The sequence below is a fragment of the Myotis yumanensis genome, unplaced genomic scaffold (assembly GCF_028538775.1).
Source record: "Myotis yumanensis isolate MYYU_CA2020_CCGP unplaced genomic scaffold, mMyoYum1.0.hap1 SCAF_15, whole genome shotgun sequence".
Taxonomy (NCBI): Eukaryota; Metazoa; Chordata; class Mammalia; order Chiroptera; family Vespertilionidae; genus Myotis; species Myotis yumanensis.
Window position 1 is genome coordinate 11,471,390 of NW_027223766.1, and position 14,565 is coordinate 11,485,954.

Here is a 14,565-nt window from a genome sequence, read left to right on the forward strand (position 1 = left end):
TGATAGCTTTGCTGGATAAAGTAATCTTTGTTGTAGGTTCTTGGTATTCATCACTTTGAATATTTCTTGCCATTCCCTTCTGGCCTGCAAAGTTTCTGTTGAGAAATCAGCTGACAGTCGTATGGGTATTCCCTTGTAGGTAATTGAGTCTCTTTCTCTTGCTGCTTTTAAGATTCTCTCTTTGTCTTTTGCTCTTGGCATTTTAATTATGATGTGTCTTGGTGTGGTCCTCTTTGGATTCCTTTTGTTTGGGGTTCTCTGCGCTTCTTGGACCTGTAAGTCCATTTCTTTCACCAGGTGGGGGAAGTTCTCTGCCATTATTTCTTCAAATAGGTTTTCAATATCTTGCTGTCTCTCATCTTCTGGCACTCCTATTATTCTGACGTTGGTACGCTTGTAGCTGTCCCAGAGGCTCCTTACACTATCTTCACACTTTTGGATTCTTTTTTCATTTTGCTTTTCCAGTTGGGTGTTTTTTGCTTCTTCGCATTTCAAATCTTTGGTTTGATTCTTGTGCTCCTCTGGTCTGCTATTGGGTATAATATTCTTTATTTCAGACCATGTATGCTTACTATCTAGTTTCTTTATCATAGCATCGAGGGTCTCATTAGTTTTTGTGAGGCTCTGCTCAAGTTTATTGCAAGCCCTCAAAATTGCGATTTTTAGCTCCATATCCTCCATTTCTGTCATGTTTTTTTTGTCTCCACATCTTTTATGCTTTCTTGGTGCACCCCCTTGTGGTCTTTGTGCACAGTCTTGTTCTAGTTAAGCCTTAATTGTTGTAGTTAATACTAGAGGGATTTGACCACCAGGTCGACTGGCTGTGAGAATCAGCTGTGTGGAACACTTCTGTCCTCTGGGGAGGTGCTAATCTAGCCTTTGCCTGAGGCGATCCAGCAAATGGCTCTGCGCAGGGCTTGGGCGGGGTGGGATCAACAGGGCGGGCGGAGGGAGCAGCTATGGCTGCTCTCAGTCCGTCCCCAGGGGCTCTGCCTCTCTGTCCCAGCAACCGCTGCAAACCTCGGAGGGACCGTAGCCAGACAGTCCCGCTTCTCCCGTTTGAGTCTGGGTCCCTAGAGACTCGCCCGGATCTGTAGCCCAGAGTCTGAGACTCCCTCCTGATTGAAAACAACAACCGCGCCGCCCTCAGCCACCAGCCCGCTTTGCGCGCGCACCACCGTACCTTTAAATTTTCCACACTGCACCTCCTCTGAGCCTCGTAATGCTGTTGTTTTTCCTTCTAGTTGAAGAGTCTCTCCTCAGCCAGCTTTCCTGTGGTTCTGGTTGATGTCCGTTCCGTCTTTTAGTTGTATTTTTGAAGTGGTTGTTTGCGGCAGCAGTCTCCGGTGTTTACCTATGCCGCCATCTTCCTCTCTTGTAACATAAATCTTTTTACATAGCAGAATTTGCCACTCTTGATTGAGGAATGAATATTTCCTTCAATGTTTGTTCACCCAACCCTTCTTCTGTAGAGCGTAGTACTAGGTATTGCAGTGGAGATGAAATTAAAGGTATCCATGTAATAAACCCAAGGAATTATTATAATATCATCATTATGGGTGTTATGAGCATTCAGAGGGAGAGGTCACTTCCAACTTGAGGATCAAATATAACCCCGGAGCTTGACTATTCAGAGTATCAGCTGGTTGGCATTCCGTGGGAGCTTATTAAAAATGAAGATTTTTGGGCCGCACCAGACCTATTGAACCTGCATTTGAACAAGAGCTGTAGGCTATTAACATGTGTATAAAAGTTGGAGAAGTGCTAGTTTTTTTAGTCCTTACTTGGAAAAGCTAATCTTCAATGGTGTTTCTTTGGAATTTTCTTGATCTCTGAATTCTTGTTAATGATCATTGGTATTTCTATGTGATGAAGAGTAGCAGGATCCCAAACAAACAATTTTGACGGTGGCGTGGCAAAAAGCACAAGCCTCGGTCTTTTTCAAGTCTTTGATTTGACCTCTTGGAAGTGTTTGAAATCAACTAAATCTTTCTTAAATACTTTCCAAAGGTCGTTAGAAAGAGAATTTATATAAGGACGCTTTTTAACGCCATTTTATATGCATCCATAGATGACTCTCTAGCCATCTCAAGTGTATTCTCAGAAAAGTTATTGTCTCAAACAAAATCCAAAATCTGTCAGCTTCCACATGTCACGTGCCTGTCTTGCTACTTTGATACACTGGTAACCAGTATATGGAGATTTCTTTCAACCTGCTGAGCACTTCACAATTGTTGGTTTGGTTGGTAGCTTCCCATCCTAATGTGCTCTTTGAAAATCTCTAACTCAACACAAAGTTATTTAGCACTGTTTCTTGTTTCTCATCAACCCTCCTTGAAGGAACGCATTGAATTTAATTCTCAAGCAAAACACTTCATTTCTTGTTATTGTTTAAGTGAACTATAATCATTTGAAGTCCCATTTCACTTACATGATGTGTTTGTAAACAGTGTTTCTGACATCTTGTAATATTGTTCTTGCTTAAAGTGTGAACTGAAATAAATGTCCCACAATGTTGACAAATCAACTCCCTACAACCAAGACATGGTGTGCTTTAGCTTCTGATATTTTCTTTCAATGGGTGACTTTCATAATTCTGAATGCAAACCCTCACTTAGAATTTGACTGGTTCATGCAGTGGAGTGAACAATGGGGTAATAGCAGGCCTGGGTTCGGGGCTCTATCCGTGACTAGCTGAGTGACCTTGGAGAAGTGTTCAAATGTCAAGTCTTGCTACCTTCTTGACTAATGAAACCTTTTTTCTAGAAAGCACCTTCAGTTCTGGCCTCAAAATTCACCTCCCTGTCCCATGCCCCATCCCTTTCCCCCACCTCAAAGCATAACTAAATTTAACTTCTTGTTTTATTCAAACACTAGAGGCCCGATGCTCGAAATTCGTGCAAGAGTAGGCCTTCCTTCCCCGCTCTGGCACCCGGAACGCTAGGTTCCCTCGAAGCCCCGGCTTCATCTGGAAGGTCGTCCAGAGGACGTCCGGTCTAATTAGTATATTATGCTTTTATTATTATAGATATCTCCTGAGTTTATCTTTGCCTTTGAGCCTCTCTTTCGCTATCTTTCACTTGCTTTTTTTTTCATTGCATATTTTCTCTCATTTATGTTCTCCTCCTTGAAAGAGAATGTACTTTTTTTCCTAAGCAGCCCCTTCCCCCCAGATTTTGTTCTTCCAATCTCATCACCATACTGTTTTCTTCAGGAAATCCATACCTAAGGATACTTCTTATTTTTCATTTTATAAAATGCTCTTTCCATCTCAACTCTGTTACAGGCTATTCTGGCAAACTTCTTCCCTTCATCTTCTCCCATTTGGAATTTGTTCTCATACTCCAAGGCTAGTGATTAATGTCACCTCCTCCATGCATTCTCCCCATGACCACCCAGCCTGATGGATACTTTTTTCCATTGTGTACCCAGAGCTCTTCTTTTCCTGTCTGTCATCAAGCACTTATTACATTTAATCATAGCTATTTTATTATTCATCCCATCCATCTGTCCACTCATGCAAAAGAAAGCAGATCCCTGCCTTGAAGTTTACAGTTTAGTTGGGAAAACAATAAAAAAGGAGCAAACTATAAAAAAAACAACCCCACTTTAATCATATATAATTTTTTCCTTTTTGATACAGTCAACATTTTAAGGATAAGAAATCTATTTTATTCAGTTGTGGCCCTAATATATGATGTCCCTTGAGAAATATTTTAATTTATATTGTCTATCAGTGTTTGTTTTGAGAATAAATAATGCAATTAGTAATTCATTGTAAAGGAATGTCTCATATATCGATTTTCTATAACATCTTTAAAAGGACTGCAACTTTTTGCTTCTAAATTCTTAGATTATTTCACTAGGTCTGTCCCTTTAAAGTCAAGACTGTTTGCTAACAGAGCTTCCACTGGCCCCTTCACTACAGAACAGCCTCCTCTAGCTATAATCATTTCTAATTCATTTTCCTACTGCCAATGAGTGTTTTCCTCTACAAATATATTTCCTGAAAGTATCAAATAGAAAAGTGAGGTTCTCTTAATTTTGTTAACCGCTCCCTGGATCTCATTTGGTCATTTTTGGTCTCAAAGAGAAAACAAAACTGGAATAGAAATGCATCATGCCCTTTCCTGGGTTTGCTTGTATGAAGGGATCAGCCAAGTAAGTCTGCGGACAGGAGTGGCCGGATGCCACAAGATCAGAAAGTAAAGCCACGGCTGGATATGTGAACACAGAAGAAATCGAAGGCTGAGACAGCAAAATACAGAGACTGTAGATAAGAAAGAATACTTTCGGGGTTTTATTTAAAGATCTTCACAGTGGTTCTCAGCCTGAGGCATGGGAACTCACTCCATCTGTGTGGGAGGCACACGTGGGGTTTTCTCTCGGGGTTGGAGTGGGCAGTGTGTCTCTAGGGACTCACTCAAACTCAGAGCCAGGGAGTGAAGCTCTGGGAGGGAAGTGATTGCAATATGCCCCTGGGGGCTGCTCTTCATCTCTCTCCCCTGTGTGAATAGAGAGGCTTGAGACACCTGAACACCCACAGTGTTCATGGTCATTGCTGCAGAGCCTCCAAGGACCCCGTGTCCTGGTGGGTGAAAGCCAACGCGGAGCCTTCGGTCTCTCCTGTAGGATCACGGCTCTGAGTTTCTGAAAGGCAAGTCCGGCAGGCTCGCTCTCCATGGCCGTTTTCAAAGAAGTGTGACTTCCCAACACAAATGCTCCCGGATTTCCTCTTACCACACGGACTGTACCTTCTTAGTGCTCATTGCTAGTTCCCCCTCAACACCCCAATCACCCACCACACTCACTTCTTCCTAATCTCCCTGCCTTCCTCCATTCTGGCCCCTTCCACCTCAGACACTTCCTCCCTCTCTCTAATCTTTCTCTCTTTTTGTATGGCCTGTCCTTCTTCTGCAAATTGCTGCTCTAACTGTTCATAATAGACCCACCTTTCTTCAATCTGGGAAAAACATTCTTTTGAACATTGAGAAATATCTATAGTAAAAACAACAGAAATCGTCAGGAAAAAACAAACAAACTGGAGAACAATGAAAAGGTCGACATTAATAAAATCTGTTCTTGATGACAAATATAATGTGACGCTCCTCACTAAGAAATAATACAAATATAAATATCACCCAATAAAACTATTCATACATGAATTTCACTTACAAGCAGCAAATGTCAAAGAGGAAGAAGCCACCATATTATATTATAATATGCAAGGTATGGTTATCTATTGCATGAAAAAACATTTAATTCTTACATCAAAAGTTTAAACTTACATTAAGCTCCATTCTCTGTCAGTCTCAGTAACCCCCCAGAGTCTTCTCCTTAGGAAGAGTTCATGTATGTACATCTTGGGAAAAAGAAAAAAACATGTTCTTACTAGAGAACAGAAGGGCACCTATACTTCATTCATTACGGTACTAATTCGGCCTTTGTGCTTCCTGATCTTGATTTCCCGCCCTACTATATTAACTCAATTTTACTTACGTGGCCCTGGTTTGAGTGTTTCTGGGAGGGATTGACCCACAGTAACAAAGAAGCTCCAAACCCCATCATTAGTTAATGATTTTTACTTTGTGAATAAATGAGATCATTTTCATTTATAAAGATGTATCTGCATCATACGCATAATAGGAACTTGATACTTGATCGGTTTGGATACGGTAGAGTAGAGATAATGTCCTTGTGGGTTGATCCCAATAAACGTTTCCCCCTCGGACTTCTCTAACTCATATGACCTTGAGTTTATTCACATGATCACAAGTTAAATATCAACCACCTTTGTCATTTTTGTTCAGAAATAATTTAGAGCAGCCCCTTTTCTATGCCTACTTTACAATCACGATCACTTACTCCACTATGATGTCCCCATTCAAAAGTGAGGGCTGAAATCGAGTTTTTGAAATGGAATTTCGCCAGCGCCTGGTTAGCGGTTCTGCATTCTATCCAACAACCTTATAGTTCTCATTCCCGTTAGGAAGTGGCTGCAATTCACTCTGACCTCTAGGTTTTGTGAGGAAGTGAACTGTTTCTTCTTTCATCAGGAGTGTGCACGAAAGGGTCCTGCTCCTCCTCCCACTGCACAAAGTGCTTGCACGGGGATGAGATGAGGCAACTCCCTCTCTTCCCCCCCCAGATTCTCCATGACCTCTAGCCAGCCCCCTGCACTGTGCTACACACAACTCTAGAAAGTCTAGACCAGGTGCAAAGTTAGGGAGAGGACATACCGGGTGTCATTATTCGCCAGAAAAATAAACTAGGATGTTGACGGACTAAATGGCAGGGTGAATGATGGTTTTCTGCGTCATTCATGAAGATACTTGTATTTAAGATTTTTTTTTTCTTTCAAGTTTGAGGTTTGGGGCTTAAAACCCCTTTTTGGACAGAAAAAAGCTGAGCCAGCGTGGCTGGTTCTTCCACAGGAAGCAGGAGGGACTCTGGCAGACTGTGCAGTCCTGTAGACCCAGCCCAGGGAGGAGGGAGGAGGGGGAGCACCTTCCATCCCCCTACTTAAGCAGTGCTTTGATCTTTTGCTTTTTAAAAGTTAACCATTTTTGCAAGCATAATATGCAACAAAATTTCTGCTGGCAGCACAATCTATAGTAATAAAAGGGTAATATGCTAATTAGACCAGATGTCATTCCGGACATCATTCCTGACAAAGCCAGGCCGGAGGGAAGCCCAGGTCCCGGGTGCCAGAGGGAAGCCGGTGCTGGAAGTCAGGGAAAGGAAGGCCTACACTTGCATGCATTTGCATGCACCAGGCCTCTAGTCCTATCTAATAAAGAGGGAATATGCTAATTGACCCTCACACCATCACAAAGATGGTGGCACCCACAGCCAATAAGGAGGGAATATGCTAATTGACTGCCACACCCTCAAAGATGGCGGCACCCACAGCCACAAGATATGACACCCAGTCCCCTCAGCCCTGCCGGGGTGGCAGGCGTGTGGCAAGGCCAGAGCACTCCAGTCCCCTCAGCCCCCCAGCTGCCTGGCCACCCAGGGCCACCTGAGGCTCAGGTAACCAGGGCCAGCCGAGGCTTGCGCTGCTGGCAGTGGCAGCAGCAGAGGTGTGATGGGGGCGTTGCCTTCCCCTGATTGCCGGGTCGCCTCCCGCCCCTGAGGGCTCCCGGACTGTGAGAGGGGGCAGGCCGGGCTGAGGGACCCCCCCCCCCCCCCAATCCAGTGCATGAATTTTCATGCACTGAGCCTCTAGTTTCTATATAAAATTCTTTGAAATACTGTGCGAGAGAAATTAAATGGGGGTACATTTTATTTTCTTCTAAAACTAGGTATTTGTGAATGTATATGGGCTTGCCATATGCTAACAAAAATACAGTATTTTTATCTTATTATGAAATTTCACAGCTGTCATTCTTATTTTATTGTTAGGAATGCTAGTTCAAGTAAAAAAAAGTATTCAGATGATTGACTAATTAAAGTAAAAAGAGTCATTTTAAACTCGATTTTATACTTGCATTTAACCTGCATCGTCAAGATGCTGTTCTTATTCAACCACATTTAATTTTTAGCATATTCAATCTGTAATAGGCCAACTAAGATGCTGTCATCAACATAACTTGCCAATGATGTTTTGTGGGATGTCTTGCTCTCCAGGTCCCTGTGGACTGTGTTATGACAGAGAGTTAGTAGAATTTGCACTGTCCTCAGTAAGGCTATAGACCTACATTCTTTTTCTTATTATTGGAGTGTTAACTGACCCTGGTTCTGCTCTCTGATAGCTATGGGGAAGAATGTATTTGTCCTGTTAGTGACTACAAAACACATACCTGAGTCTGTTAATCTGCTGAAGTAAACATCACATATTTTGGTCTAGCAGAAAGGACTATTATTTGAGTTTGTAGCCGTCCATTGTTAATCACCAGGATCAATCTTATTGGGGTCCACTCTTGTAAATTTAATGGAAAAATGATAGGGACCACCCACCAAGCATTTTCTAAGTTCTAAGGGTGGCACTCACCTTTGCCATGCCTTCTAGAATATAATATTGTAGATTTACTATTTTGGTGCTGGGAAGGGAGACGTTTTAGAGGGTCCCACTTAGGGTTCCTACTTTATTAGCTAAGAAGCCAATAAATTTTTTGTTTTTGCATTTCCCTGGAGATGAAAGAGCCTGAGCACCTCATCATTTGTGTATCAGTTCTTTTGTGATGTGCTTGCCCATGGCTTTTGCTACTTTTTAAATCAATTGTCCTTTTCTTAATTATCTGGAAGATTTTAAAAGTATTCTGTACATATGAGTTAGAAGAAACTTTTCCCACTTGGTAGCTTACTTTTTTTTACTCTTACTGGTCTTTAAAAAACAGTTTTGAAGGGTATAATGGAAGGAGTTACATATCGTAAGAGTAGAGCTCAATGAATCTTCACAGTGTAAACATGCTTGTGTCAACAGATCAAGAATCAGAATATTGATAGGAAGCACTGCTTACTGGTATCTTTTGGTGAATAAAAGTTTTTAATTTTAAGCCATGCTAATTAGTCTTTTCCTTTAAATTAGTGCTTTTTATAATCTTCACTAAGGACATGAGGATATTGTTGCAATTTTTTTTTAGCAGCTTTAAATTCATACTTTTTCTGGATTTATTTCTCGAATCTACTATACAGTAGAAGTCAAGACTTTTTTCAGATAGATATCCCATGGACCCGGTGCTATTCATTAAAGTAACAACCCTTTCCCACGTGACACCTTTGTCATAAATTGACCATATAGGTGCGAGGTTATTTCTGGACCCAATAGATGGAACGTCTATCTCTTCTGTTTCATTGGTCTATTTGTTGATGCTTGCCCCAATAACACCGTATCTTAAGTACTACAGATTTATGACAGACTTTGATATCCAAGACTATAAGTCTTTCAACTTTGTTCTTGTTCTTCTTTGAGATGATCTTTGCTATTCGTGGGGCTTTTCATTTTCATACAAATTTTAGAATTAAATTGTTAATGTCTAAAAAAAATTATTCTTGAGATTTTTTTTCTGGGGACTGTATTAAATCTAAAAGGTAAGTTTGAGGAGAATTCAAATTGTACAACACTGGGTCTTTTATTCCATGAATATTTTATATTTCTTTATTTGTCTTTAATTTTCTCGAAATGTTATTTGTTTTATATTCATTTTATACATATTTTGTTATATTTATTCCTAGGCATTTCTTATTTCTATATAGTATAAATGGTTTTATTTTTTAAATTATTATTTCTAATTGTTTATTGCTGCTTTATAGAAATGCAAACAATTTTCTAAAGTGACCTTACTAAATTCACCTCCTTATTTTAGTGTTTTATCTATAGATTCTTTTGGGTTTTCCTCAAACACAATCATGCCTCTAAAAAAAATAGTTTAAGTTTTTCTTTTTCCATCACCATATACCGTTTTATTTTCTTTTTAATTTGAATTCATACTTTCTGGTACCTCTCCATGATCCTGTAGTACTCTGTCTAGATAGAAAAAATCAGTAGAAATACCCACTATGAAATTTCCATGGAAATATTAGAGCATGTAAATCATTTCTTTGGACTCAGAGATTAATAACTTCCAAATCATTTTTGTTATATTCTTTTGGGGAAATGTTGTTAGAATATATCTACTGCTGAAGCTACATTTTTTAGTGTGTTACATATTTTCTGGTAACTTGCATTGAGAATTGATTACTGTGGAAAATAAACTAGAAAACTGTTCTGGAGCTCAGAGCTTAATGGACAAATGTTGGGGGTTACAGTTCCCTAATTTGTTGTACTCTTTTCTGAAATCTGAAAAGTTAATGAATTTGACTTCTAGATATATTTCCAGCACTGACTTTTTCATTCATGTTATCTAATTATTATTTTCCTCAATCATTTGTTAAATAAAATTTCAGTCATATGTTGTCATCAGAGGGAATACGATTTCAAATTAGAATTTGAGTTTCTAAATGGAAGCATTTATTAAATATGAAACCAAACATTTCCTTTGGGTAAAAATGCAGATATGTTAAAGATATTTTAATAAAATCGAAACCATAGATTTGAAATATGGCATTGAAAGGTATTTGGTGCGTTGATAAAGTTCCCTGGAGGACTCTGGATGTTTAAAGCAACAGTTTGATTGAACAGAACAATAAATGCAGGGGTATTTTTTCTCTTTCTTTCTCATCTACTAGAAAAATATAGATAATAGAGCTCATTTATTTCCTTAACATTTCAGAGCTCTGCAGATGGGAAAACACAACCCAGTGGAAATTATTTCTGGCAACCTCGAGAAGATATGTTAGCATTTTGTGGCATTTCTTTCAGTGACATGTAAAGCATGGCTTTCCCTCATTGCAGTGTCACAGTGAAGTGTCACAATAAAGCCAAAATAGTGTGCCCTCGGGGAAAACTAGGGAAAGGGACCATTTTCCATGCGCACACAAAGGGTAATATTTATTATAAAGCCTTTTCATTTTAGCTCCAAATGCTGTCGGGGGCCATGGCTACTTTGCAATGGAGAAGCGCACAGAGTGTGAGGTTTAAAGCAAATGTTATGTATACATCTAATGTAATTTATGTAAATATAAATTAGACGTAAAAAGAGGAAAGTGCCTTTATGGACATGCAAGCATGCATACATCCGCACAGTGTGTTGGAGAGAGATGCTGCGGAGGGGCCACATCAGCCTGATGTTGATGGAATCCAAAGAGCACTGATCTGGGAGTCAGACCAGCTCCATCTTGACCTATTTTTGTTCTGACCAGCCCAGATGTTACCTTCTACCTGCCACATGTGATGTGAAAATTGTTACCCTTGTTCTATGGATAAGGAATTTGGTTTTCCAAAAGACTCAATTCTATGTTCCAGATTACACACAGCTAATATTATGTAAGGAATGTCATACACAGTGTATCAAATACAATAACTTTATTTTCAGTTAAATGTGTACTTTTGATAAAACCTTGTATTTCTTCTTCGCCTTGACACAGTTATTATTTGGATCCAAATACTGATCTTGAGTTTTATTGCCATTAAATGTCACCTCGTTAGATTCATTCTACTGCTCCATCTCTGGACAGTTTGGGGGTCTTGATTTCATTCCTCAGCATGCTTTTCATTGCCACAAGTCAGTAGCACCCCCAGAGCTAGTGGACATCGTCGATACCTGCACCCGAAGCATGGGGCAACGCCCGGTGACAGGCAGCTTCCTTCCAGTTAGAGAGGTGACTGGTTTATCCAGGCACCACTTCACCCAACTGCCACATGCATATGGAAATCACCCAAGTTCATTGTTCTGATTTGGCAACACGCAGGAGGGAGCCTGAGCCTTGGGGCCGGCAGACTGGGATTCAGCACCACCGATGGCCGGATCTGTGATGTGGGGAACGTAATTTGTCTTTATAAGTACACGTAGGTAACAGTGTTAACCAGACAAGGTTTGTAAGGGTGTTGCAGGTAGTAGATGTGTAGTCCCATTCGTCACCCCAACCATCAAAGAAAAACAGGACCTTTTTCTGACGGACCAGTTCTTTTTAACCACCCCGACCACCCATGTCTCCTTGATCAGTGTTTCCAGGACTGACACGTCTTCATCTTCATAAACTTTCTCAGCCTCTTTCCATTGTTATGCTTAAGTTGGTTTTAAGAATCTACTCTCTTTTTCCTGCTTTAATATATGAGTGACATTTTTTAGAACTCTTTTATTTTCTATAAACCTTAGTTTGAGATAATGGTTTAGTGGTCTTGTATTTCTTCTGAGCATCTTGGATGGAAATTCACTTGATGTAGGAGACTTTCGTGTAGGGAACTTCTTGAACTTTTTTTTTATATAACTAGGAAATTTATTCCCTTTGATATTTTTTTTTCTGTCCCTCCTTCCTCAAAGGTCAATCTCCTTGAAAAGAAGATAAGGGGAAGGGTAGTTCTGTGTCTCTGGGCTTGGTCTCATGCTATCATAACCGTATTTGTAGGCTGTTTTCCTTGACAAATTGGTAGGTTCAGGCCATGGAAGTTTCTGTTTGCTGCAGTCTTCTTATAAAGGCATATGTTTGCTCTCTGGTTATATTCTTTTTTGCTCTATGTTCTGTGCATGGTCAGTTTAAATTTGAGCTCCTAAGAGAAATTTTACACAAGCACATTAGCTTATTTAGGCACTACACCCTTCTCTTCCTCAGAATAATTTTAAATTCTTCTATTTTAATCTATTTTTGAGAGATTTCTAACCCTCTTGAATGATCTTTCCTTCCAGAATCTTTTTTCCCCTCTAGAAGAAATAGTATTTTTTCTTCTGACATTTTTTAATCTACTCTTTGAAATCCAAGGATGCACGTATAACAATAATCAAGTAATTCTCATGAATGGGCCACCATCTTTGCATTAATGTTTCTAAAGAGAACAATTTAAGGCCTTTATCTATTTAGTAATATTACTGAGCATTTCATCAGTTTCTTAGTGATGGAGTAAGGAATAACATACCACTTTGAGACTCACTGTTGCCTAAACCTTCTGGTCTTCCTGTATCTTGCTAAGAGAATGCTTGTCTTAACTCCAATACGTAGAGTGATCTACATTAAATCCGAGTGAGCTGTACGCAGGAAATCTATTTGAAAGGGCCATCCTCAGGAGCATTTTCAAATAAAATGATATGAGAACAGGAGTAAGAATAAATTGTTGCTCATTCTTGTGAAATCCGATCTTATTTCTCCTCATTTTCTGTGTTTGTTCTGTGTGTTGAAAGGGTGAGAGTAAAAAAATAGAATGCCACATAGCATTTTTGGAGGTGTGGGGGGGTGCTTCTGGAGATGGGCTGATTAAGTGTTCATAAAGTCCACTCCTTTCATTCTCCTTTCTTTCAAGTCAAAGCTCAGGATATGGCATCTCAAGTTTGATGTGCAACTGTGGCAGAGATAAGCAGTTTGGGTAGCAAACAACTATTGAAAAACCTTGCTATTTATCCATCCTGGACATGTGTTTTTTTTTTGTATCCGGTGGTAATTTTTCACATTAGCTGTTTCTTAGGATTAGCAAGCCAGTGCAAATCTTGTTTCATCCTCCCCTGGGTATTTAGTGTAGCGCCAAGCAAAGCACAGATTCACATATGCTTCCTCGGGATTAAGGATGATTTTTAAGCAACTCTTTGGATAGGCAGTAACATAGAATCCACAATCGAGTCAGTGGTTAGGCTGTTTTCTTTCATGCCAACAACAAACCCTAAACTTTAAGGTTTGCCCAAAACAAGCCCTAGGCTTTTAGTCCCAAGTTCTCACAGACTTGGAGTCATACCCATGAACGTCAAATAGCAGTCAACTATTTTACCATGTTCTTCATTTGCCTCAATCCCTACAGTGCGGCATATGATTGCTCCATGGCAAAGAAGAGGAGAGCTGAAGAGCAGGCCTCGGGGGTCCCTGTCAACAAGAGAAAGTCCCTGCTGATGAAGCCCAGACACTACAGCCCAAGCATGAACGGCCAGGAGGGGCTCGATACCAGGACGGAGGTGGAGGAGGACAACGGCCTGCTGGGGACCAACGCTCACCGGACCACAGGTAGCAAGGAGGGGCCCAAACTCTCCATTTGCTGTCAGGCACCGAAAACTCAGTCTACAGAACACATAGAGCTTGTGTGTTTGAATTTGGAAGCAAAATTAAATATTTTTTTCACGTCGAATCCATTTAGTGAGGGTTGATTTCTATCTGTAACTGTGGGATGTCTCAAACTAAGCACTGGGGAGGCCTTGCCCTGCGTTCATTTTCAAAATGCAGGATTGGGCTGTGCCTCTTTTTGAAGAATATAAAAGATACTAAACCTGAAAGCTGACGAATACCTTGACTCCTAAATAGGGTAGATGTCTAATGCCTGAAAGAACCTTTCAAAATAAAAGGGCAGATTTAATCTTGAGAATATTTAAGATATGATATACATGAATAAAACAAAATATTTTTGTTTTGTAAATATATATAGTATTAGTTAGCCCTCAAAATATAATTAGTGATAACAACATGGACCAATGCAGGTGGAATTCAACCTTAATATTTTCAACATTTAAAAAATAAATATTTATAGCAACGGACTACAGAAGGACGTAAAGTTGGCTGTCTAGCATCTCCATCTAGAAAACTGATATAGAAAATTTATTACTGTGCCCACTATTTCCAAAATACAATCATTTTAATTTACCTATAAGCACACATTATGTTTCATGAATTTAATTCTTCACTCATTAAATGCTGTTTGCATTATAAGTTATATGTAGTTACAATCTCAGAATTTTAGGGTGTTTCTCCCCAGTTCACAGTTACTCCCATTGGTCCCTGGTAGTCACAGTGCCTCTAGGAGTCAGAATATCACCAACCACATTGTGCATGAGGCTGAAATTAAAGGACATGCAAACTATCTCAAAAAATTGTATTTAAAAAAAGAAATCTAAAGCTTGACTTATTAGAAAATGAAATTAGGTATTCTAAATTAAATACACATGTTTTTTCTAAATGTGACTTTATAGGAATCAAAATATACCAAATGAATTGTAATTTGAAAAAAAGTATATATTATACAAACCAAAGGCAACAAGAGTGTTAGATCAT

At 39.7% G+C, this 14,565-nt stretch overlaps 1 protein-coding gene across 4 annotated transcripts in view; it reads left to right on the forward strand.

Moving 5' to 3' along the window:
• ST18 (ST18 C2H2C-type zinc finger transcription factor) overlaps positions 1 to 14,565 on the forward strand; it is a 91,484-nt gene that overhangs the window by 14,736 nt on the left and 62,183 nt on the right. For all 4 annotated transcript variants that reach the window (XM_070392182.1, XM_070392183.1, XM_070392184.1 and 1 more), the window contains exon 4: positions 13,328 to 13,527. In XM_070392182.1, the coding sequence (XP_070248283.1) occupies positions 13,328 to 13,527 (200 nt within the window). The remainder of the gene's footprint in view (positions 1 to 13,327; positions 13,528 to 14,565) is intronic.